The 26,210-nt window shown below is 35.8% G+C and overlaps 1 protein-coding gene across 3 annotated transcripts in view; it reads right to left on the bottom strand.

Annotated features, from left to right (window-relative positions):
- Positions 1-285: 285 nt before the first annotated feature.
- QSER1 (glutamine and serine rich 1) overlaps positions 286-26,210 on the bottom strand; it is an 87,276-nt gene continuing 61,351 nt past the window's right edge. For 2 of the 3 annotated variants that reach the window (XM_082410405.1, XM_082410407.1), the window contains 6 exons: positions 25,356-25,573; positions 20,306-20,443; positions 17,934-18,031; positions 14,867-15,019; positions 13,526-13,621; positions 286-12,282 (listed from right to left, as the gene is read on the bottom strand). In XM_082410405.1, coding sequence (XP_082266531.1) covers positions 12,142-12,282; positions 13,526-13,621; positions 14,867-15,019; positions 17,934-18,031; positions 20,306-20,443; positions 25,356-25,573 — 844 coding nt within the window. In that variant the 3' untranslated portion in view covers positions 286-12,141. The remainder of the gene's footprint in view (positions 12,283-13,525; positions 13,622-14,866; positions 15,020-17,933; positions 18,032-20,305; positions 20,444-25,355; positions 25,574-26,210) is intronic. The other variant, XM_082410406.1, reaches the window with a different exon arrangement.

Genomic DNA, 26,210 nt, shown 5'->3' with positions numbered 1-26,210 from the left:
TGTGGCATGCAGGCTCTTAGTTGTGGTATGCGGGATCTAGTTCCCTGACCAGGGGTCGAACCTGGGCCCCCCCTGCTTTGGGAACACAGAGTCCTAACCACTGGACCACCAGAGAAGTCCTGGGATTGTTTCTTGAATTTCTCTTTTTGATCTCTTGTTGTCAGTGTATAGAAATGCAACAGATTTCTGTGTATTCATTTTGTAACCTGAACTTTACCAAATTTACTGATGAGCTCTAGTAGTTTTCTGGTAGCGTCTTTAGGATTCTTTTTTTAAATTAATTAATTAATTTATTTTTGGCTGTGTTGGGTCTTCGTTTCTGTGTGAGGGCTTTCTCTAGTTGCAGTGAGCAGGGGCCACTCTTCATCGCGGTGCGCGGGCCTCTCGCTGTCACGGCCTCTCTTGTTGTGGAGCACAGGCTCCAGACGCGCAGGCTTAGTAGTTGTGGCTCACGGGCCTAGTTGCTCCATGGCATGTGGGATCTTCCCAGACCAGGGCTCGAGCCTGTGTCCCCTGCATTGGCAGGCAGATTCTCAACCACTGCACCACCAGGGAAGCCCCTTTAGGATTTTTTATGTGTAGTATCAGGGCATCTGCAAATAGTGACAGTTTTACTTCTTCTTTTCCAATTTGGATTCCTTTAATTTCTTTTTCTTCTTCAATTGTTGTGGCTAGTACTTCCAAAACTATGTTGAATAAAAGTGGCGAGAGTGAACGTCCTTGTCTTGTTACTGATCTTAGAGGAAATGCTTTCAGCTTTTGACCATTGAGTATGATGTTAGCTGTGGGTTTGTCATATATAGCCTTTATTATATTTAGGTAGGTTCCCTCTATGCCCACTTTCTGGAGAGGTTTTAATCTTAAATCGATGTTGAATTTTGTCAGAAGCTTTTTCTGCATCTATTGAGATGATCATGTGGTTTTTATACTTCAATATGTTGATGTGGTGTATCACACTGATTGATTTGTGGATATTGAAAAATCCTTGCATCCCTGGGATAAATCGCACTTGATCATGGTGTATGATCCTTTTAATGTATTGCTGGATTTGGATTGCTAGTATTTTGTTGACAATTTTTGCATCAATGTTCATCAGTGTTATTGGCCTGTAATTTTTTTTTTGTGGTATCTTTGTCTGGTTTTGGTGTCAGGGTGATGGTAGTCTCATAGAATGAGTTCGGGAGTGTTCCTTCCTCTGCAATTTTTTGGAACAGTTTCAGAAGGATAGGTGTTAGCTCTTCTCTAAATATTTGGTAGAATTCACCTGTGAAGCCACCAGGTCCTGGACTTTTGTTTGTTGGGACTTTTTTTTTAAAATCTGTTTTATTTAAAAAATTAAAAAAAAAATTTTTTATTATTATTTATTTATTTATTTATTTTTGGCTGTGTTGGGTCTTCGTTTCTGTGCAAGGGCTTTCTCTAGTTGCGGCGAGCGGGGGCCACTCTTCATCGCGGTGCACGAGCCTCTCACTGTCACGGCCTCTCTTGTTGCGGAGCGCAGGCTCCAGATGCACAGGCTCAGTAGTTGTGGCTTATGGGCCTAGTTGCTCCACAGCATGTGGGATCTTCCCAGACCAGGGCTCGAACCCGTGTCCCCTGCATCGGCAGGCAGATTCTCAACCACTGCGCCACCAGGGAAGCCCTGTTGGGATTTTTTTAATCACAGTTTCAATTTCAGTGCTTGTGACTGGTCTGTTCATATTTTCTATTTCCTCCTGGTTCAGTCTTGAAAGGTTGTACTTTTCTAAGCATTTGTCCATTTCTTCCAGGTTGTCCATTTTATTGGCATATAGTTGCTTATAGTAGTCTCTTATGATCCTTTGTATTTCTGTGGTGTCAGTTGTAACTTCTCCTTTTTCATTTCTAATTTTATGGATTTGAGTCCTCTCCTTTTTTTTCTTGATGAGGCTGGCTAAAGGTTTATCAATTTTGTTTATCTTTTCAAAGAACCAGCTTTTAGTTTCATTGATCTTTGCTATTGTTTCCTTCATTTCTTTTTCATTTCTTTTTTATTTTTGGCTGCGTTGGGTCTTCTTTGCTGCACGTGGGCTTTCTCTAGTTGCAGTGAGCGGAGCTACTCTTTGTGTGGTGCACGGGCTTCTCATTGTGGTAGTTTCTCTTGCTGTGGAGCATGAGCTCTAGGCACACAGACTTCAGTAGTTTTAGTGCTCAGCCTCAGTAGTTGTAGCACATGGGCCCTGGAGTGCATGGGCTTCAGTAGTTGCGGCACGCAGGATTCAGTAGTTGTGGTGCACAGGCTTAGTTGCTCTGCAGCATGGGGGATCTTCCTGGGCCAGGGATTGAACCTGTGTCCCCTGCATTGGCAGGCGGATTCTTAACAACTGCACCACGAGGGAAGTCCCCTGTCTCTACCTTCTTGAGCATATATATTTAGAATAGCTGTTTTATTATCCTTGTTGACTAATTTTATCATTTGGATCTTTTCTGCTTCTGTTTCTATGGATTGATTTTTCTTCTCAAATGAGATGTATTTTCTTGTTCTTTGCATTCCTGGTAATTTTTGATTTGATGACAAAGTTAATTTTACATGGTTGGGTATTGGAAATTTTTTTGTATTTCTTTATATATTTTGGGGCTTTGTTCTGGGATGCAATTAAGTGACTTAAAAACAATTGAATTTTTTTCAGGATTGCTGTTAAGCTCTGTTAGATGGGTCCAGAACAGCCTTTATTCCAGGCCCAATTTTGTTGCACTAGTGAGACAAAAATCTCCTGAGGATTCTACTAATGCCCACTGTTAGGAAGTCTTTTCAATCTGCCTAATGGGAGCATGAACGCTGCTAGTTCCTGTGTGAGTCAGGAGATTGTTCTATCTGACTCTTTCTGGTGGTCCTTTACTTGACCTTGGTAGTTTCCTGCCACATGTAAGCTGGTCAGTCAGTACTTAGTTGGAGTCTTGAGGGGAACCCTCTGCAGATCTGCAGAACTCAATTTTTGTGCAGCTTTCTCCTCTCTGGTACTCTGCGCTTCACATTCTAGGTGCCTAGGCCTCCCCAAAATCTGAAGTTTGTCTCAATTTAGCGAGACCTACAGGCTCTGGGTTCACTGTTCCTGTACCGTGTCCTAGAAACTTTCCAGATAGTAAGCTGTGACAACTGGAGGGCTCAAGTCATTTGTTTCCCTTCTCTCAGATTACTATCCTGTGCTGCCTATTGTTTAAATGTTTGAAAACCATTTTCATAATTTTGTCCTCCTTTATAAAGCAGAGTTACATCTGGTCCCTGTTACTCCATCATGGCTGAAAGTGGAGGTTGCCAGTAAAGTTTTGGCCTTTATCCTAAGAGCAATAGATGGCATTGAAGGGTTTCCAGTGGTGTTTAAAATCACTGACTGCTCTGTAGAGAATGGATGGAAGGAAAGCAAGATGGGAAGCGGGAAACAGCAATTCACCGATTACTATAGGCCATTACTACAGTTGATGGTGGTTTGGACCAGTAAAATGACAGTGGAAGAAGAGAACTGGGGAAAGGTGAGGTTTAGTTAGGAACTGACAGGATGTTATTGCCTGTGTGAATTTCAAAGAATATGTCTCAGTGATGAAAGTCTTTGATCTCTATGATGAGGGAGTCTCATTGTGAACCTCTGAAAAATCTTATAGCAGATGAGAGCAGTGTATATAAACTGTGTTCTTGCTTCCTGGTAGACCAGAGATAATTTCAAGAAAATCAGTGATGATTTTCACCTTTTCTATGCCTTAGTTGATACGTTAGTGGTTGTTATGGACTGAATGTTATTTGTCCCTCCAAATTCATATGTTGAAGCCCTAACCTTCAATGTGGTAGGATTTGGAGATGGAGCCTTTGAGAGGTAATTAGAGTTAAGTGAGGTCATGAAGTGAGGGGCACTCATGGTGGGATCAATGCCTGTATAAAAGACACCACAAAGGCTGCTCTCACTGCCATTTGAGGACACAGCGAGAAGGCAGCCGTTTGTAAGCCAGGAAGAGAGCCCTCACTAGTAACTGACTCTGCTGGACCTTGCTAGCCTCCAGAACTGGGAAAAAATGTTTCCCTGGTTTAAGCCACATAGTCTATGGTATTTTGTGATAGCAGCCCGAGAAGACTAATGCAGTGGTGTTCAGACTCCAGTCAGTGACGACTTCTCATCGTTCTCATTTGGATGGCCACGTGTTTGTTAATGAGCAGTACGGGTATACCTTAAAAAGGCAAATTTTTGCTTTGCAATGCTGCGTGAATGGTGCTTTAATACATAATCTTTTTGATAGTGAATTGTTTGCAAACTCCTGTGGTAATGTTAATGTATTTGCATTAGTGTTGGCTGTGAAAAACCTTAACTTCCTGACTTCTACTTTAGTCAAATAACATTATCTTATAATAAACTCAATGAAGGACTGGCATTGGAAAGACCTTCTGCTGATTTGCCCATTAACAGTTTTTAAGTCATTGATAAAGAGTCTATGTAAACAAGGATAATTTAAAAAAATTCATTCTGAAGCCAGGTTCTTTCTGTTAGGCTTGTTGCTAGCGTTTTGAATTTCTCTGCTTCACTGCTTAAAGACAGCTGCTCTCTGATGATAGCCCATTCACTTCCATAGACTAAATGGAAGTTAAATATAAGAATTAAGAGAATGGACTCTGGTCTGCTGAGAAGTAAGCACAGAGTGAGAACTCAGTGACATGCAAAGGATGCGTTCTGTAAGAGATGTTTTCTTCTAAAAATAGAAAGAGAAAGCAGGAAATGGGCCACTGACAATATTATATTTTGAACTACTTAGAGGTCAACCTGAAAACACTTTAAACTGATTCCAAAGAAACCCCCATTTATCCATTCACCCATCTACTCAACACATACCTATTAAGTGCCTATTGTGTAAAAGTCTCCATGCTATTGGAGATATCAAGATGAAGACTATGTGGATACTGACCTTAAGTACTTCACAACTGACTGGTGACATCAGACATGATTCTACTTAATCTTATGCTAGTGTCACAGATGAACTAAGTGCTGCTAGGGTGTGTGCGTGTATAAGATACCTACTTAATGACTGTGATATAGTCTTGCAAGTTAGTAAAATACGGTAAATAATGGAGTAAGGCCATTTGTACCATTCTGCTGTCCCTCTCTTTTGGTGCTGCCAAACTGAACCACCTTGCGTTTCTCCCAACGTTCCAGCCTCTCTATCCAGAATCAGAGAAGATTAACAGCTTTAGAAGACTTTCTTACCTTACTTTCGGGATGAGAAAACATCCAGATTAGGCTTCACATGACGTGCCTGAGTATAGAGCTAGTTTAGTGACAGAACTGAAACCAAACCATTCTCCTGAATACAAACTAAGTATAATGCCTTCTTCATCCAGCCCTGTTTAGAAGTCCTCCCAAACTCTGAGGCTCCACTTGATCATTACTGCTTCCATGAATCCTTCCCTGACTCTCCCCAAGAAATGAACCCTCATCCCGAGTATTCTGCTCACAGTGAGTACATCTAACAGAAACATTCATTTATTTTTACCAGGACTTTGTTCCCCAGTTATTCTGTCTAGAGAGTCTCTAGCCCAAAAGACAGAGGAATGTGAAGTCCTCATCCCTGGGCTCTCTCTGCATGAGGGCAAAATGGAGAAAATCATGGCCACTACATTTCACTTTTTCATAAAATACCAGCAACTTTCCTATTATACAAACTCTTGGTATTGTCATTTTCTTCTGATGTCGCAATTACTATTGCTCATTAAGATCATGAACACCTTTACTGCAAAATTCATTGTATACTTTTCTGTTTTTACCTTTTTAATGTTCCCTGTAAATTTCCTTTCATATATCCATTTATTCATCAAATATTTAATGAGAACAGATACTGCACTAGATGCTGGGAATACAGTGGTGAGGAAAACACACATGGTCCTATCATCAGACGACAGGACCAAGCAGCCACAACAGTGTGGTAAATCCTACATGAGAGGAATCACAGGGCATATGATCTGGTCCAGAGGGTTAGAACCTAGTCTGATTACTTTTTTCTAAAGAAGACATACAGATGGCCAAAAGGCCCATGAAAAGACGCTCAACATCACTTGTTATTAGAGAAATGCAAATAAAACTACAATGGAGGTATCACCTCACACCGGTCAGAATGGCCATCATCAAAAAATCGACAAACAATAAATGCTGGAGAGGGTGTGGAGAAAAGGGAACCCTCCTACACTGTTGGTCGGAATGTAAATTGGTACAGCCACTATGGAGAACAGTATGGAGGTTCCTTAAAAAACTAAAAATAGAGCTACCTTATGATCCAGCAATCCCACTCCTGGGCAGGTATCCGGAGAAAACCATAATTCAAAAAGATACATGCACCCCAATGTTCACAATAGCCAGGACATGAAAGCAACCTAAATGTCCATCAACAGATGAATGGATAAAGAAGATGTGCTACATATATACAATAGAACACTACTCGGCCATAAAAAATAATGAAATAATGCCATTTGCATTAACATGGATGCAACTAGAGATTATCACACTAAGTGAAGTAAGTCAGAAAGACAAAGACAAATACCATATGATATCACTTATATGTGGAATCTAGAGTACGACACAAATGAACCTATCTACAAAGCAGAAACAGACTCACAGACATAGAGAACAGACTTGTGGTTGCCAAGGGGGAGGGAAGTGGGGGAGGGGTAGACTGGGAGTTTGGGGTTAGTAGATACAAACTATTACATGCTGAATGGATGGACAAGGTCCTACTGTATAGCACAGGGAACTATATTCAATGTCCTGGGATAAACCATAATGGAAAAGAATATAAAAAAGAATGTGTATCTATAACTGAGGCACTGTACTGTACAGCAGAAATTAACACAACATTGTAAATCAATTATACTTCAAAAAAACCCACAAAACCTAGTCTGATTAAACAGAAGTGATGTTAAAGTGAAATCTGAAGATTAAGAGATGAAGAATAGTTCAGCAGAGGGAATCTGAAGGCAAGAAAAAACATATACGTTCCTTAAGCCTGGGCCACAATGGGGAAAGAAGAACCATTCCTTAGAGGGCTTTGTAAACTGTGACAGAGTCTGGGCTAAAGGCAATGAAAAGCCATGGAAAGGTTGTGAAGAGGGGAAGGACAGGAGAAAGATAATTTTGGCTGCAATTTAAGAAAAACATTGCTACCATGTCCATTATTTTTAACTCTATGTCTTAAATGATTTTCATTGTTGCCTTATTCTAAATACTGTAAGGAGCTAAATTAAAAGAAAATCTGTTATTTGATTTGAGAGAAAACAATAAACTATATACATCATAGGTAAATTACATAAAACATAAGCTATTCTTATAAAGCAATTTCTTGACTCCTGATTAACACCACAAAATAGATAAGGCTTAACAATAGACTAATAGGTAATTGTATCTTCCTTTTATTTGAAACCAGTCAGTTCTAAATTATTCATGCTAACTGAAGAACAGATACATACGTAACCTAAAATGATCAATGATCCAGATAATTTGTTTCACTTAGGAATGTGCTTTTCAATTTTCATTTGAACATGGGTGTCTCTGAAATTTAGGACTTTACTTAAAGCCATACCACAGAAATGGGCCAATCCATACAGGCTTAAATCTTGTGACCCATCCCATACTGGGAACTAACAGTATGTTCTAGGCTGATGTCAAGACTTAGTAGAGAGTGATTTATATCTTTTTAAAATACATTTTTCGTATTCTTCGACTTTTTTTTGTACAAGAATGAGTAGCTTTATTATTTTTCTGGTAATAAAAACATTTCCACATGGAAAGCAAAGAGTAGAAGTATCCTCTTTCCCACCTTCCTTGAGAAGGTCACGTTAAATAATTGAGTTTAGAGAGCTTCTCTGAGATACAAAGTATATTTTTTAAAAAAATGCTAATAAAAAGAACCATATAGTAACGAGGCATTAACAAAGCAGTGTAGTATAAGTACTATTATTTAGGTTTGCCATATGTATAATTTGAATAATGACTATTTTCTAAAATATATGAATGATGACCATTTTCTAAAATGAACAGCAATTTCAGCAGCCAGTGGAGAATAAAACAGAGATGTTACAGAATTTTAAAATTTTTTGATAGAGGTCATTGATTAAAGATTTATTTTTGTACTGTGTAAAAAAAATCAAGGAATGAAAAGTAAGTGCTTTTATAATCAAAACTAAAACCTAGCAAATATGCTGACAATATTTTTACTTGAAATACTTAACATTTTTACATATTACATGAGAGTAAAGGCAGAATCTTATTCTGAAAATTAAAGGATCAGTCAAGACAAAATCCTTTTTACTTATTCAACAGTTTATATAGATAAAAAGTATCTGGATATCAGCAATTACTTCTAGCTATGCATTATTTTCAAATAAAAATTAGAAATTATAGAACTTATACTTCTTTATAGGAGGAAAAGGGCTAAAAGAGTTGTATCTTAACACAGAAACTCCTAAATACTTTCTGATATTGTCAGCTGAAGCTGAATAATTCATCAAATATTGACTTAACCATTTGAGAAAATGATGGGTGGGCCCTTTACCATTTGTACCTAATAACTTTACTTAGGACTCTATAATGTACGTTGACTCTGTAACATGATGATGCATGGATAATACCTCAGTTTTCACTTCTTAAAAATAACCAAACCCCAAAACATTCTGATCTTGTTGTTTAAAAAATTGTTTTCATTTTAATGATCTGAGTTAGTAACAAACAAATATACAAAATTGTCTTTCACATTTCCATACATTGTATTATGGACCACTTAAAAACTCTGGACTACAAATGCAGGTTTCTTTGTATCCTTAACTTCAATTATTGTCACTTATAAATAACAGTGATTTGCGAAAACATGCATTTGTGAACACAGGTGCCAAAAGTCGTACGTGTAAGTTAATGTACAACCAGTAGTGTACATTGTTCATTTGTGCAGTTATGTGTCAAGTGTAATTGACACAGAAGCAGTTATCCTGGGATATTTCACTCTTTGAAAAGTATTTCTGAGAAACAGATGGAACTACAGTTTAAAACAAAATTGTATTCTATAGATACAATAAAATTCACAACGTGTACATCTGAAGCAACTTCTGGGACCCAAAGCTGATTCAATAACCCTGCTGCCATATTAGCTTTATGGGTATATCTCCAAAATCACAGGTTGGAAAATAGCTGCTTTAACAAAAATAAATATGTATATTAAAAGGAAAGTGAGACTTTGAAAACAGTAATGATGTGAGTCATCTATAATTTTCACTGTTTTAGAAATTAAAAGAAATTTAGAAATTTAAAGGTAATCTGAATATTTTCTAGGCCATTTTAAGTTTAGATTTTTCCATCTCATCAATGTTTTCTATCTGATAGTATAATAGAAAAATGGGCAGTTTCTATTGTTTACTATAATTCATAAATCATTATAAATTTATGACTTCATTAGAAGATCAATTAAGTAGAAACTGGGTCATCATGAAATGGGAATAAGGAGGCCCCTTTTCTCTAACCACTAATCTGAACTAGAAGTAAATACCAATACAAAGTGATTTTTTTAAGGAGTAAATCGTTTCTAGGTTTCTGTAGGTAGGAAAATCCAATCTCTCTTAAACAGGTTTTCCTGGGTTGTGGCAACATGTGCTTTATCTCTTGAACTCTATCTACAACCTAAGGTTATTCCTATATTATACATTTCAAACTCCCTGGCAAGGAATGTGAATGCTAACCATCTAGGTATTTATTCAACTTCATACAAAGAAAGGACTCGTGTATGGATGTCATACTAATAGTCCCACTTCACTAAGGCCTGAGTTTGATGTCTTCGCCTATGCTATATGGATCAAATGACAGAAGATGGTGCAAAGCAACTGGCTCTCCTCCAGGCAGTATCACACACTTGGCCTCTGATTTGACTAATATGAATACAACTGCAAACAGTTGGAAGGGCAACTGCAGTTGAAAAGGAAATGGGTTATTTTCTACAGGAAACAAGGAAAGGTCTCTGTTTTCCATGGGTCTTATCATGAAGGAAATGTGGCTAGTGATTTCAAACGTGTACTTCAAGAGTTACCTAAGTGCAGGATGGCTTTTAAAAATGTTTAAACCATCAATGAATCAGGGAAGTAAGCTGGGGGAAGTAACGTAAAGGTGTATACTTACAACACCACGTTAGGAGATGTAGTTATCTACTTCTGCACTTTGGAGATGAAAGAAACCAATTCTGTCCAGAGTCAATATCAGAAAGAAATATGGCTGCTTCCTACTCTTCTCCACTCGGCAAAATTAATTTTATGACGCTCTCACTGCTGATATTCTCTCATTGGAGTTAGGCAAAATGAATCTAATAGGTTATTTTGTTTTCAAAATAAGCTGCCTAAACAGGTTTTCAAAAGACTTTCAGAAATGGAACATTTAATCCTTGAGAAATTTCCATGATTACCTTGTCTAATGGCAGGTACAAGGATTGTTGGATTAAGAATTATTGCTTTCAATAAGATAACCATCAGAAATAAATACGTAAGCTTAACTCAAATACTCATTTTTCACCCAATGCTACAATGTTTATTCTCAAATCAAGTCACATGTTACTTTTAATTCTTTGCCAGTTTACCAAGGTTTTAAGTGTAAGAAGTTGGCCTGTTAACTCAAAATCAAGACAATAGCAATATCCACATAAGCACGTCTTATTTGGGCATTGAGCAGTAACACTGCTTTCTCGATAGGACTTACTTAAGGCACTAAATGGTGGTAAAATAAACAAAAGTATGATGATTAACAACTTCTTTAGAATCCTAAAAAAGGAGATCATTTAGAAGGACACTAGTAAATCTTTTTCTCAAACAAATAAGGCATCCTGTTGGCAAACACAAATAAAACACAAGGTCATGTTGAACCTAATACATTCATGGTCTCAGCTAAACTACTTGAAGAAACACTAGCTATCAAACTAAAGAGAGCTACAATAGCATGTATAAAGGTTGGAAAGGCACCAAAAGGAGGGCTCTACCACTTCCAGTTCTAAGAGTCGGGTAAGCTGTGTTTAACACTGCATGTAGTCTAATTATAAATTTTATTCTTCAAAATGTATAATGTGGTTAATTTTTACTTCGACAAATCAGTTAACCAAGTGCTAGTTTACTAAGAAATTTATTTTCATGAACTAGAAAATTCCTGCAGTGTCTAACACAACCCCATTTATAAAGCTAAACTAATTCTAGTACTGAATGCATATTCTGGATAACACTGAAGCAAATCTGTATCAACAAAAATGGTTACCTCAAGATAGAATTCACAATAGAAATTCAATATATAACTAAATAAGATTTACTGAAAATAATGAAAAGTGTAGTACAGATACATCAAACATAATTATAACCACAACACTTTCCTTGTGAAAAATACAACTATTAGTGAAATAAAATGTACAATTGAAAATTTTTCCAAAGGAAAAACAGTATAAAGGAAAATACTTTTCTTTGAGATAGGGAAAATAGTATGTCATTGTTTTTTCATCACCATATAATTTGACACAAAAAGCAGTCATAGAATTGCACCAATTCCACATCCAGTTTCCTGAATATGTTAAGAGTAAAAGGAGTTCATAAACCAGAATGCAGTTTCTGAATTTTACATTTTAAACTGATGATGTTCTCATACAGAATGTCACATCACACCAGATAGGTTTACATAATGTACAATACTTTCCGTTTTGTGGTCAGACATGAATATTAACATACGTTTTCTGCCACCTCTCTTTCATTCTGGTGTTTAGTCAGAGTCAGGAAAAAATAATCATGTTACTTAAGTGTTATCTCTCTAGCAATAAAGAAAAATTATATTTAGTGCATGCTTCATCATTTGTCAAAAAACATTTCTGAAAATAAAACTCAGTTACCCAATGGTTTACAAAGTAGAAAAATCATTCATTAGGATAAAAACGTGGTGGGATTTTAGGTCCATTTCCAAAGGACTGACTTCCTTGGCAGCACCACTGTCCTTTAGCAGAGGCCAGGATGCAAGTTCATGATCAAAGCAGGCGTGCTTGCAGGAGACCACTGCTTGACATTCAATTATCTGAGGCCCCTAGACCCCCTTTGACCACCCGCCTCTGCCGTCTTATTAGTGCTAGAAAATAGATGGAATTTTTGTGAAAATGTTAGGAGCATTTCTGCTGTACATGATTTAGAAGTTCTCCAAATTTTTCAAATAGGTCTTCCACCCATTTTACATTTTTCATACAAAGTTGGACAATTTCTTCCTGTCCTAAATCTTCATTTTTTTTCTGCACAGAAGAAATCTAAAATAAAAAGAAATACCAAATTGGTTTATACTTATCACTTTATAAGCTCTTCATGAGGGCTTACTGTTTCTATATCCTGAATGAAAAGAGGATTTATAAATTCACCTACAAGTACAGATTTTTAAAAAAAATTCCATCCATGGAAAATGACTATTTCATATAAATTTGGGTGGTCTAATCCTATCATTTTTGACTACATGGGGGCAGGGAGGAAGGCTAGGAAAAGTGGTTCAAACTTTCTCAATTACTTCCATTTGTGTTAAAAGCCGAATGACAAATTTTGGGGTAAGTTCTGCGTTTCAGAGCATTGTAAAAATAGCCAGCATACTTTACATGACCATCTTTACTTTCTCCTTTGCTAGACAGAGGTTAGATTTATGAACGTTTTTCCATACCAGACCATTATCAAACACATGATTGTACAGCCTTGAGCCAACTTAACCCTTTTTAATTAAAAAACTGATAATGCTTGTCAAAAAAGCTTACTGTCTACAACCATTTAACCTCTGAGTTAATCCTTACATCCTATCCACCAAGTGTTATTATGGTCATACATAATTTCTGAGCAACTTAAATTGATACTTAAAAGTTACAATTAAATTCTGATTATCATTTCTTCATGCCAAGGGACAAAACTCCCATTTTCTCTGCAATTAACTGGGATAAGGCCATTCTACAGATAAGGAGGACAGCAAGATATTCAAAGCAGTGACTAACGTGAATTAATTAAAGCAGGATCATTATACATTATGAGAGAAGAAAATGCAATAAAGTGCCATTTATTATGGCAACATAAAGCAAGTATAACAGCTTAAAAACATTACCACTTACAGCTCCTATGTGATGGTGAGCCTCAGATTAATCTGAGCACAACGCTTAGAGTACAGACACATATTTTTTAAAACAATTTTTAACAATTCTCTTTAAAACATTAAAAAATACTGTAGCTAACTAGTGCATATAACAAAAAAGCAGACTCACAGATATAGAGAACAAACTAGTGGTTACCAGTGTGAGGCGAGAGGGGCAATATAGGGGCTGGGGAGTGAGAGGTACAAACTGTTGGGTGTAAGGCTACAGGGATATATTGTACAACACAGGGAATATGGCCAATATTTTGTTAATAACTGTAACTGCAGTGTAATCTTTAAAAATTATATATATAAATGCTGCAGCTACAGTCTTCTTAAAGTTCAGAAAAACATACATTTCTTTTTTAAGTAAATGAAAAAGTAATTACCTCATCTTTACATATGAGATAAACATGATATTTATAATGATGGAGTGAATGATACAAAGAATACAACTGTATTTTCTCTGGATCAACGGCAAACTCCTATAAAAAGAAAAGAGTTTATAGATACATTTATTTCATGGAGCATCTGAACTAAGAATACTTTTATGAAAATACTAGACCAAAAGTCTCAATGGAAATCTTAAAAATGACGTATATGGCTAGATATTAATATGTATTAATATGGACAAGAGACTTATTCAAAATAAGATTTTAAATTGTATTTTAAAATCTTTATTCTTTTTTCCTGAATATAAATATACACTATTTCAAAAAAGTTCAACATTACGAAAAATTTTAACAGTAAACATAGAAGATGACTTACAAGGTAAAAGAATTCTATAATTCTTACTTCAGAGGTAAACAAGGTTAACAGTATGTCACATATTCTTCCATGAGCATGCTTCCGTATGTATAACATACATCAATAACACTAATTTTGTAATGGGAAGGGAATCATACTATACGTATTGTTCTGCAATTTTATTTAACTCTTTTTCTTTAACCAAAGTAAAACTTGGATATCTTTCTATTTATTAAGCACCACTCTCCCAACAGAAATTATATGAGGGCAGGATTTTGGACCATTTTTCGCTGTTGTATTCCTAGTACTCAAAACTGTATTTGGTATACTATAGGTACCAAATTTTTTAATTGAAAGAATGAATGAATCTATCTCTTCTTTTTAAAAAGTACATAATATTACATTATCTGGGTGGCTCTTTATTTATTTAGTCTCATGCTGGTGATATGTAACTGGAATTGTTCTTACAACTAATTCTACAATGAGCAAAGGCATACAGTTTTATGCATTTGTGAACGATTCTACAAAACACATTTTTGATGGGGAACTGATATGTTGCTAAACTGCTTTCTGAAAAGGCAATAATTTAGACTATGTTTGAAAGTAAATGAATTCCAATTTTAATAATTTTACAGATATGGAATATTGAATCTTATGGAATGTATGCACATTCACTTATCTGTATGCATTTGTACCCAGTGACACACAAAAATATTAAAAATATAATTATAAGCATGGGATGATTATTAGTCTTATTTAGAAAATTTGTGAGCACTCACCATATGCCAGATACTGTGCTAGGCAATGGAGAAAAACAAAGAGTAAGAACGAGTCCCTATTCTGTAGGCCAGAGCTGCTCATTCCTACCTGAAAACACTTCACATTTAACAACACAGTAAAATATTTGCTTGTTTCAATGTTTGAAGTAGGATTTATATTGACAACTAGAAAAGGTATAATTACATCAATCAATATATACTTACTTGTGCAGATTTAGTAGTTGTTTTAGAAGTTCTTAGAGTTTTTTTATTATAAGCTTTGCCATTCATTTTGATTTTAGAAATAGCAGATCCCCCACTTTTTGCTTTAGAGTCTCGAGTAATTATTGTTAGTTCAGGAAAACTTTCCAAGGCATTCTTTAAAATAAAATAAAGCAAAAATAACTGACATCAGAAGAAAAGTGATCTGAACTACTTCCAGCTATTCAAAACTTATTTTTAAAAAATATAGAAATATATTCATACATGTACATAGACACAAAAAATATATGTGTGGGGGGGTACTGATGGGGTGCGGTAAATATATACAATCTATACACACATACACAAACATATGTGGGGTGTTAAACATGGCCACAAATTCCCTGTAGCTCCTCCCATCAAGATGTGGAACCTATTTCCCCATCCCCTGGATCTGGGCCAAACTTATGACCTGATTTAAGCAACAGCATGTGACACTATGGGGACTCCCGAATGAGTCAGAGTGTTCCTTCTAGTAATGCGTCTCTGGCTTCAAGGCAGGGGAAAGGACATTTATAAGCTTCAACTGTTTATAAACAGTTTCAACCTTCAAGGCCACTCTTTTCCAAACTCTGTATAGGTTCCCAAGCATCTGGTATTGTGACCCCTCAAACAGTGCATTTAAAACAACTTAATTTTTTAAATAAAAGTGTAGGAGTGAACTGTTTCATTAATAGAAATAATAGAATTTTTGGCATTTCCTACCATAGTGAGCTATTTGTTTCTAGCTTCATTCTAACTTTTAATACTGTGTGCATATTTTGGCTTTGAAATGCAAATTGCTATAAATGAAAACTATCTATCATAGACATCACTATTATCATTTATAGTTATATTAAATAACTATAATTTCAAAATTAGAAATTTTGTGTTTTTTTCTGTGAAAACAAGAATATGAAAATGAATTTTTCAGTTGTTCCCCATAAACTATTGCATAAGATTTAAATATCTACTGAGTCTATTAAATTCCAAGTGGTGGCTTTATTTTTCTTTTTTTAAGATTTATTTATTTATTTTATTTATTTATTTTTGGCTATGTTGGGTCTTAGTTGCGGCACGCGGGATCTCCGCTGAGGTGTGCAGGCTTCTCTCTCTAGTTGTGGCATGCAGGCTCCAGGGCATGGACTCTGCAGTTTGCGGCACACAGGCTCTCTAGCTGAGGTGCGTGAACTCAGCAGTCGTGGTGCACGGGCTCAGTTGCCCCGCAGCACGTGGGATCTTAGTTCCCTGACCAGGGATCGAACCCGGCTCCCCTGCATTCTAAGGTGGATTCTTTACCACTGGACCACCAGGGAGGTCCCGGTGGCTTTATTTTAATACAAGTTGTTAGAGAACTGGTTTGACATCTCTAAAATGGTTAGCCAAAACCGGTCATTTTTAAGATTTAGTAAATATTCAGATAACAACATTCCATTGTCTGCAGAAAACATGGTATTTCTACCCAAAATATTTCATTTGAAGACAGCAGTTAAACAGAAAATACTGGACTAGGAGTGAGCAGAACAAATTCTTAGCATGGGGTGTCTTACTAGCTTCTGACCTTTTTCTTTCCCCTCTGCAAGTATCAATACATGTCAGTGAAGAATACAGGACTACTAGTCAGAGTTTGGTGTCCCATAACCTCTAAATCAATCTCAGAGCCTTAATTTTCACCTGGCTAAAATGAAGTCGATTTTCACTTTTATGTGGAGTTCAGATAAAATAGGGATGTGAAAAAGCTATACAAATTGCCCAAAGGAGTTGACAACTTATGTCCACACATAAGTTCACACAGACTTGTCTAGCAGTAATTGCCAGGACTAGGAAGCAACCAGTCCTTCAGTAGGTGAATGGATAAACTGTGGTGCATTCAGACAACGGATTATTATTCAGGCTAAAAAGAAAGAAACTATTATGCTGTGAAAAGACATGGCAGAACCTTAAATGCATATTAGTAAGTGAAAGAAGCCAATCTGTAGCCAAAGCTACATAGTGTATGGTTTCAACTATATGACATTCTGGAAAAGGTAAAATTATGGAGTAAAAGTAAAAAGATCAGTGGTTGCCAGAGGCTGGGGGAGAGAAAGGGATGAAGTGACAGAGCACAGAGGATTTGGGGGGGCAGTGAAACTACTCTGTACGATACTATGATAGTGGTTATGTCTGTCCAAATCGATGGAATGTACAAGAGTGAACTCTCACGTAAACTATGGACTTTGGGTTGTAATGATGTGTCAGTGCAGGTTCATCAGCATGACATTCTGGTGGGAGGCGCTGGAAATGGGGGGTTATTCAGGTGCCGGGGCAGGGGACACACGGAAACTCTGTCCTTCCTGCTCAATTTGGCTGTGAACCTAAAACTGCTCCAAAAAATAGTCTATTTTTTAAAAAGCTAAAAACTTCTCTTTAGAGAGATATAATCAAATGATTCTAGGTGTTACATGTTATACTTTGAATAAGAAAAGCCGGGAAATTTTTGACTACTAAGTAGCTTCTATGATATATTTTCTGAGTTTAGATTAGCTTTTTGTTTGCTATTTCTAGTAACACCAAAAACCAATTTATAGTGCCAAGATAACGTTAACAGACGTATATACCTCCTACCATTAGGTGAGGATCAAGTTTTCCTCAGATACTGAGTAATGCAGGCAAGTAAAGGGAATTTTGATAACTGTGCTAAGGCCAATTTTAAGTATATATGAAATGTGAAATTTTTAAAGAGGTTTAAAAGGAAAAACAAGATTGGAATACAGTAGTTTAAAGGAAGTATTTTTGAAAACATTTGGAAATTATTATATATAAGGAATACTAGATGAATATAAAAACCTGAAAAATGAATTTAAGCAGAGAAAAGCAAATGATTAACACTAAGAATATACTTAATAAAATAAAAAGACAAGCTCAGACAAGACTCATAATGAATAAAAATCAAATTTTTGTTGGGTGGAAAAATCTTGTAAAACTGAGAATGACTTCCAAAAATTTTCTTTCCTATTATATCTAAGACTATGATTGCCACTGAGTTTGCTAATAAACCACCTGACGGAAATACCTTGAATGACTGATCCAAATGAAGATTCAAAAGGAGTCTCTTTCGGTTATCATTCAGCATGCTATCTATTTTTTTCATATGAGGCAAAAGTAGCTCATCTAAAACAAGATAAAAATTTATTGTGACAGGATAAACTATCAACAAAAAAACTTGTTAGAAATACAGCTTTTCTTAAAACATTAATAGATTGACATTAAATTCACTGATTATGTAAAGTATTGATTTTAAAATATTGCACATGAGGCTTTTTGAACAAAAGTTACCTTGAAAAAATAGGTTTACAATAGCTAAGTGAGAAAGAAGCAGCATAGTGTGATGACAGAATCAAAAGTCCTGGGTTTTAACCCCATCTATGCCACCAGAATTGATCAACCAGTGGGCAAACTGCCTAATCTCTTCAGACCTCATTTACCATGTGAACGATAACAGTATTCCAAAACATAAATTTAACATTAAAATTTTTAATAAAATACTGAGTATGATATTCTTAATTCACTATAGTTTGGGGCAAAGAAAAAGTAGGGCAAGAAAAATAGTCAAAATCTAGTTTCAAATACACAAGGGAAGAGTCAAAATAGTTATTTGAGAAAAGGGGAGAGTAAAAGTATGATGAAGGTTTCTTACCCAAAGATTATGATTTCTTTTTTACCGTTCTGAAACTTTAAGCTCTTTTAAGAGAAACACTTTCAGAGTATAAGTTAATTACTTTTAGTGCTGTATTAAATATTTTAGGTTACTAAACTATTTCTTAATTTATCAGCATAACAACATTTTATAATACTAATTAGCTTTAATGACCTTTCTGAAAATGTATATATAACCCTCAGAATCTGGTTACTAATTTCATAGCTAAACAAAATGACTCTTTATATTTGGAGAATAAACACAAGCACAGAGACCTAAGAACACTTTGCTCAAATTGAAGAAAAAGTCCTCAGTAAGGAATGCTTTCTAAGGTCACCACAACACACCTGATAGCTTTCTTTTTATCTTTCTAGCAGTGATTAAATCTATTCAAATATTATAAAAATTTACATTTCACACAAGTAAGTTTTAAACATTTGTAGATTATTTTTAAATATAACCATTAAATTTTTCATCCCTCATTTTAAATGGAGAAAAATTTTTTAAAAAATGATAAGCAATAGAAAAAGAATCATTTAAAATACAACCACCCAGAAATGATCACTACTAAGAAACGCGTATTTTATGATGCAAGGAGTTTTGATTGAGAGAGAAAACGTTTACTGGCAAAAATGCTGACCTAGGGAATTAATTTTGCGTTTTGATTGTGGCTCTTCTACCACTAACTTGTTCTGTAACTTTAGGAAACACATTTAATATCTTCTCTAACGTCTCTTCCAGCTCTACAATGGTTGATGTATGAATTACTGCCTCTGATTATATAGTCAAAAAAGCAAGACTAGAAATTAGAAGACCTTGGATTTAATCCTTTCTCTGCTACTTGCAAGTTGTGGGCTCTTAAGCAAGTCACTTAACCTTTTTGAGCGTCACTGTCTTCACCCAAAAAATGGCTGTCTAAGTTGTTCTGGGATTAATATAGAATAATGTATGTCAAAGTATGTGGAAATAATAAAACAATATACATTATTAGGCATTGCTGTTGAAGTATATTGTTACTGATTATTCATTGTTACTATCTTTTTGATCTTACACTTGTTCAACTCATTTTGACAGAAGGATAATGGAAACTGACTCGTTAATCCTTTTATTCTCTCTTCTAGTTGTCCCTGGTGAATGCTATAGTAGCTGAAGGGTAAATGTTAGTGAGCAACATTAGATATATAAAGTACCAGTTTATTTCATATGTCAATTTCATCCCTACTCTACCATAAGAAGAAGTTACTAAAGGAAGAGTAAAAAAGGAATAATATTAATAAATATAACCCATGGCATTTATTGTTTTACTACTAATTGAATAGAAAATAATTACTCGGTGATGTATCTTTTACTGGACACGAATATACAATTTTAATCTTTACACCATTATTATCTGGTTCATCTTTCTAATTATTAGAAAACAGAATATATTGACATCTGGACCTTCCACGCAACTCAGACAATTGGTGAAATGTTATGAGGATGATAAAGATTCTAGAATTGAAAGAAACTAGTGGGTAGTTACATATAGTCTCATGAGTAGAAATCAATAAAAATATATTCAATATAAAATTGTTCATATATTCAAACAATTCATGAAAAGCTATGACCCCATTTTATAAAATCAATATATCAACAGTTTGTTAACTGACAACATATACAAAAACCACATATTAAACATGTAACTAACAGAGAAGAATAAAAAAGATCCAGAAAGTACTACCAAGAAACTACTACTTAGCAGACTGTACCGTTGCTCTTCTCTAAGGCTTGCATTGTGTCAGGATCCAAAGCAATGCTAACAAGCAATTCCATGTAACTCTTAAAGGTTTCCTTCATTGCTCTTGTGTTCAAAAAACGAGTGACAAAGGGAGCTGGAGGATTAAATTCTGGGAGGGAGAAAAGATGAAATATTAAATACTCCTTCCTGACGACTTTAAAAACACTCTGCTCTATAGCAAGTGCCTATAAGCAGATAAAAGGCTGTAAATAAAATTTCTTCAAATTCAAGGTTCTCCCACTCTGCCTTTAAAAACACCCTGGGTAAGAGATTCTCAAAGGTGGTTTTGCACATCACAATCACTGGAGAGCTTTTAAAACAAAACAAAAAAACCAGATTGCTGGACTTATTAAATAACAGAATCTGGGGTGGTAATAGTGGTAGTGGTGATGAAGCTTAAATGTTATACTTTTTAAAAAGTTCCCAGGTGCCTCTGAAGCCCAACACCAGCCCAGCATTTGGAAACATCTGCCCCATAGGAACCTGTTTCTCCTCCCCTGGCCCTACCAGACATCTGCTGCCAGGTCGTGCTACTTCAAAACTGATAGTTTCTCTACAGTATTTAATTAGTAAAGAAACCATAAAACACCTAATGTATGAGTTAATATATACATATCTCTTCTTTTTACTTCTACACTTAAATTACTGTAAAATTCTGGTCTAGAGTCAACACGTATTAAAAAAAATTTTTTAATGTAAACATAGCCTGTGCATAAAGAAAATTTCACTCAAATTCAATGGCAAGAACTGCAAGATTAGAGGTGTGTCTGAATTTTGACTCTTTTCATTCAAGTATAGAACTATTATCGTGGCCTTTAACAGGGGTTCTTAGACTTTGGTCCACGGACCCCTCGGCGTCTCCCCCCATAACCATTTCAGGGGTCTCTGATGTCAAATTGTTTTCCTAATAATATTAAGATGTTATATACCTTTTTCACTCTGTTGACATTTGTAAAAGTAATGTTGGGTAAAACTGCTGGGGCCTTACCTAGCCTGAAGTGAGGCAGTGACACCAAACTGTACTAGTAGCCATATACTTTGCCATGACTATCATCTAACTGCCATGAATTTGAGGGAAAAAAAACCTGTTTCCCTTAAGAATAATCCTAGATGAAGCAGTAATAATTATTAATTGTATTAAATCTCTACTCTTGAGTAAACGTCTTAAAATTCTGTGGGATGAAATAAGAGGTACATATAAAGATTTATTTATTTATATTTATTTATTTATTTCTGTGTTGGGTCTTTGTTTCTGTGCGAGGGCTTTCTCTAGTTGCGGCAAGCGGGGGCCACTCTTCATCGCGGTGCGCGGGCCTCTTACTATCGCGGCCTCTCCCGTTGCGGAGCACAGGCTCCAGACGCGCAGGCTCAGTAATTGTGGCTCACGGGCCCAGTTGCTCCGTGGCATGTGGGATCTTCCCAGACCAGGGCTTGAACCCGTGTCCCCTGCATTGGCAGGCAGATTCTCAACCACTGTGCCACCAGGGAAGCCCCATATAAAGCATTTCTGCTACGAAGTATGACAGTTTTCTCCAGGAAAAGCATCCATGTAATTGTTTGAATTACAAGATGAACCAGCCACCTTTTCCCCCATTGGGATACCAATTTTATTTGAAAAAAATGACTGACAGATACACTATGCCTATTCAGACTTGGGTATTTGGCAGACATTTTCTTAACGAAGTGAACCTGTCACTGCAAGGAAAACAACTGACAGTATTTGTTGCCAATTATAAAACTTGAGGTTTCAAGTGAAAATTAGAATTCCGGAAAACTTGTTTCCACCACTGTGAGCCTGACAACATTCCAATACTTAAAGACTTCATTGATGAAATCAGTGTTGATATTAAAAATGTTATTTCTTTGATACTGCAAAAATGTATGATGTAAATGTAAGAACTAAAACCATAAGACTCTTAGAAGAAAATACAAGGATAAATCTTCATGACCTTGGATTTGCAATGGATTCTAAATATGACACCAAAAACGTGAGCAATGAAAAAAAAAAATAGACAAATTTGGCTTCATCAGAATTTCAGACTTCTGTGCACCAAAGGACATTATCAAGAAAGTGAAATACTGTGCTCACTTCAGCAGCACATATACTAAGAAAAAAAAAACAAAAACTGAAATATCTACAAAATCGGAGAAAATGTTTTCAAATCATATGCCTAATAAGGGTTTAATATCTATAATATATAAAGAACTCCTACAACTCAAGAACAAAAGGAGACATGAACTGGGCAAAGGATTTGAATAGACATTTCTCCAAAGAAGATAAGCAAATAGCTAGTAAGCAACTGAAAAGATGTTCAACATCATTAGTCATTAGGGAAATACAAATCAAAACCACAATGAGATACCACATCACACCTACTAGAATAGCTATAATCAAAAAACAAAATATAACAAGTGTTGGTGAGGATGTGAAGAAATTGGAACCCTATGCATTGCTAGTGGGAATGTAAAATGGTGCAACCACTGTGGAAAAAGTTTGGCAGTTCCTCAAAAAGCTAAACATATAATTATATGACTCAGCAATTCCACTCTTAGGTATATAAATAATCGAAAACAAGGACACAAACAGATATTTATATGCCAATGTTCACTGCAGCATTATTTACAACAGCCAAAATGTGGAAGCAACCCAAGTGTCCATCAATAGATAAAAAGATAAACAAGAACATACAATGGATAAACTTACAATGGAATTGTGTTCAGTCATAAAAACTAGTAAGTTCTAATATGTGCTATGTAACATGGATGAACCTTAAAAACATTATGCTAAGTGAAATAAGCCACGCTTACATGAGATATGTAGAGTAGGCAAATTCATGGAGACAGAAAATAGATTAGAGATTCCCAGCAGCTGGGGGAAAGGGAGAATGAGGAGTTATTGCCTAATGGTTACAAAGTTTCTGTTTGGGGTGATTAGGAAGTTTTGGAAATAGCTGTGACAGTTGCACAACAGTGTGAATATAATTAATGCTGCTGAATCGTACACTTAAAAATGGTTAAAAGTGGCAAGTTTTATGTTATATATATTTTACCACATTTTAAAATGTGGGAAAAAAATGAAATAGACTATGTACATCAATGAGCTAACAGGTATTTTCACATGACCAAAAAATGTTATAAAATCATTCATGGATGAAAGATACCTCAAAAGGTAAAACAAACCAATAGATTTTCATGTAACAAGCATGAAAAGTTGAAGAAGCTACCACTTGTCAAGTTGATCAAATAAAATCCTTTGAGTATCAAAAAAAAATATCCATAATTATCTGAAAAGGTAATCAAAATACTCCTCTCTTTCCCAACTACATAGCTAATGTGAGGCTGGGTATTCTTCATATACTTTAACCAAAATAATATATAATAACAAACTGAATACAGAAGCAAATATGAAAATGCTATTCTTCTAACTAAATACAATTGTTTAAAAAAACTTATGTGAATGGGTTTATTTAAAATATCTTAAAATTGTCTGTTTTAACTGATACTTGGTGATATACATAGATACAGGCCACACACACACAGAAAAAGTGTTTTGGAATCCTCAGTAAATTTGAAGATTATAAAGAAGTCTTGAAACAAATAGCTTGAAAATCACCAGCCTATAAATCTATGTTTATTATCAATATTTGCCTTCTTTTTAAGGAGTACTAAAAATGCTTGCCTGTTAGTGACACCTAGTGGTAACTCAAGTTACCAATGAAAGAAAATTTTCACCTTGATTGTCATTTGAGGAAGCTGTATAAATAACTGAGTGCAAATTCAGAACCCAAACTTCTCTAAACAGTAGGCAGAAATGCTAACTGCAAAATTACGTATAATGCCTTCCACACATACTCAAAGCACTAAATTTCTTTATAAATTCCGACGTGCCTACTTCTAAACAACAGTTCACAAGTAGCTTTTAAAAACAATACATTTAAAGTAAACTTCTGTACTGAAGAGTTTTTATTATGATTCTGTTTCTATCCAAGTAATCTCTAAGATCAGCTCCCAAGCAGTGATACTTACAATGTCAGAAACCATCCTGGACATCAACCTCAACAGTGCCCCCCAACACCCGATTCATCATTCAAGTTCTGCCAAGATTACATCCTGGATTTCTCAAATGTGTACTCTCTCCTCCATCCCTGCTGCCAAAACTTAGGTTCAGACTTTCAATTTATACCTGAACTGTGATGTCACGTAATTCAAATTCAGATTTTACCATGTTGCTCCCTTACTTAAATCCCTCCAAGGACTCCCCTTTGCTTACAGGATCCCAAGCTTTTTAGCTTTAGCATGGCATATGCAGCCTTCCATCATCCTTTCGTCTTTTCCTGACTACCTTCAAATGTATGCTCTAGAAGAAGAAGGGTCAGCAAACTTTTTCTGTAAAGGGCCAGATGGTAAATATTTGGGGCTTTAATGGTCATATACTCTCTGTAGTAAATACTCAAATCTGTCACTGTAATGGGAAAGTAACTCTATGAAAATATGTAAATGAATCCCAGTGTTCCAATAAAACTTTATTTACAAGAATAGGCTGCAGATCAGATTTGGCCCACTAGCAGTAGTTTGCCTACTTCTGCTCTAGACTACTGAACTGCTAGAAATTTCTTGCATATATTACACAAGTTTGATGGCTGATGGAATGTTTCCTGGTATATGCTGTGTTTTACAGCTATCTCAGCTATAAGTTCTAATGAAGTAAATTTCAATATATATAGCCTACATAAATGCTCTTTGGTGTCTTCAACAGTTTTTAACAGCGTAGAAGGGTTCTAAGGTCAAAAAGTATGATAACTGCTACCTATTTCAACCTTTTCACTTTATAAAAGAGAAACTAAGGCACAGTTATCTAGCTTAGTCATGGGCAAATATATGCCTAAGCAGAACTTAATTAGGTAGCTAAATTCCCTAATTAAGGAAAATTAAATACATTTTGAATTGTCAGCATCACTGCTCCTCCCCATTAATGTACATAATCTAAAGTTATCAAGGTTTTCATTTCATGGAGAACTCACCCTCATCATCACTACTACTAGAGTGGATCTCGGGAGATGAGTCAGATTGGGATGATGAAAATTCTTCTTTCCATTTCTTCCTTTTCTTTGGTGGTGGCTCAGCCTTTACTTTTAGCTGTTTAACTTTGGGTTTCATGGAAGGGGCTTTTGTCGTTGTAGTTTTTGGTGTTGGAGGATCAGAAGTTTTACTGCTACTGCTTGGCTTAGCCTGAACAGTTCTGCAATGTTACAAACAGACTTCATTAACGCACTGAAACCTTGTCAAATTAAAATAAATTAGACCAGGGATTTCCCCGGCAGTCCAGTGGTTAAGACTCTGCGCTTCCACTGTAGGGGGGTGGGTGCGGGTTCGATCCCTGGTCAGAGAACTAAGATCCCACATGCCGTGTGATGCGGCCAAAAATAAATAAAATAAAATAAATTAGACAAAAACCCGAGAAACACTGGTGAAGAAAAGTTTATTTACCTCACCAGTATCTCCGAAATAAAGTCTAAGTCCTACACATCTCCAATGGTGATTCCTCCAAAAGTCTTTTGAAATATACTCTTTAACCACTGACATTCAATATTCATTTAATAAGGGACTATATTAATTCCATCCCTATTTCTCTCTCTCCCTCCACTCTTCCTTTCCCTTTGTAAATTCATTTTCCTGACTATGAGGCTGTACACGGCAGATGAGCAATGGACTTATAGTCACGTCAGAAACTCTCGCAGGCTCTGGTGGTGCCAGGTTTTGATGTGGAATCCCAACTGCACCTGTTCTAGAGCCCCTCAATAAGATTTGCTATATACTAGGTTCTGGAGATTTGAGGGAGTGGATAAAATTGCATCATAAAAATAAGGTGGGCTGTG

This window comes from Balaenoptera physalus (genome assembly GCF_965194825.1).
Source record: "Balaenoptera physalus genome assembly, chromosome: 10".
Taxonomy (NCBI): Eukaryota; Metazoa; Chordata; class Mammalia; order Artiodactyla; family Balaenopteridae; genus Balaenoptera; species Balaenoptera physalus.
This window is presented reverse-complemented; position numbering and strand designations above follow the sequence as displayed.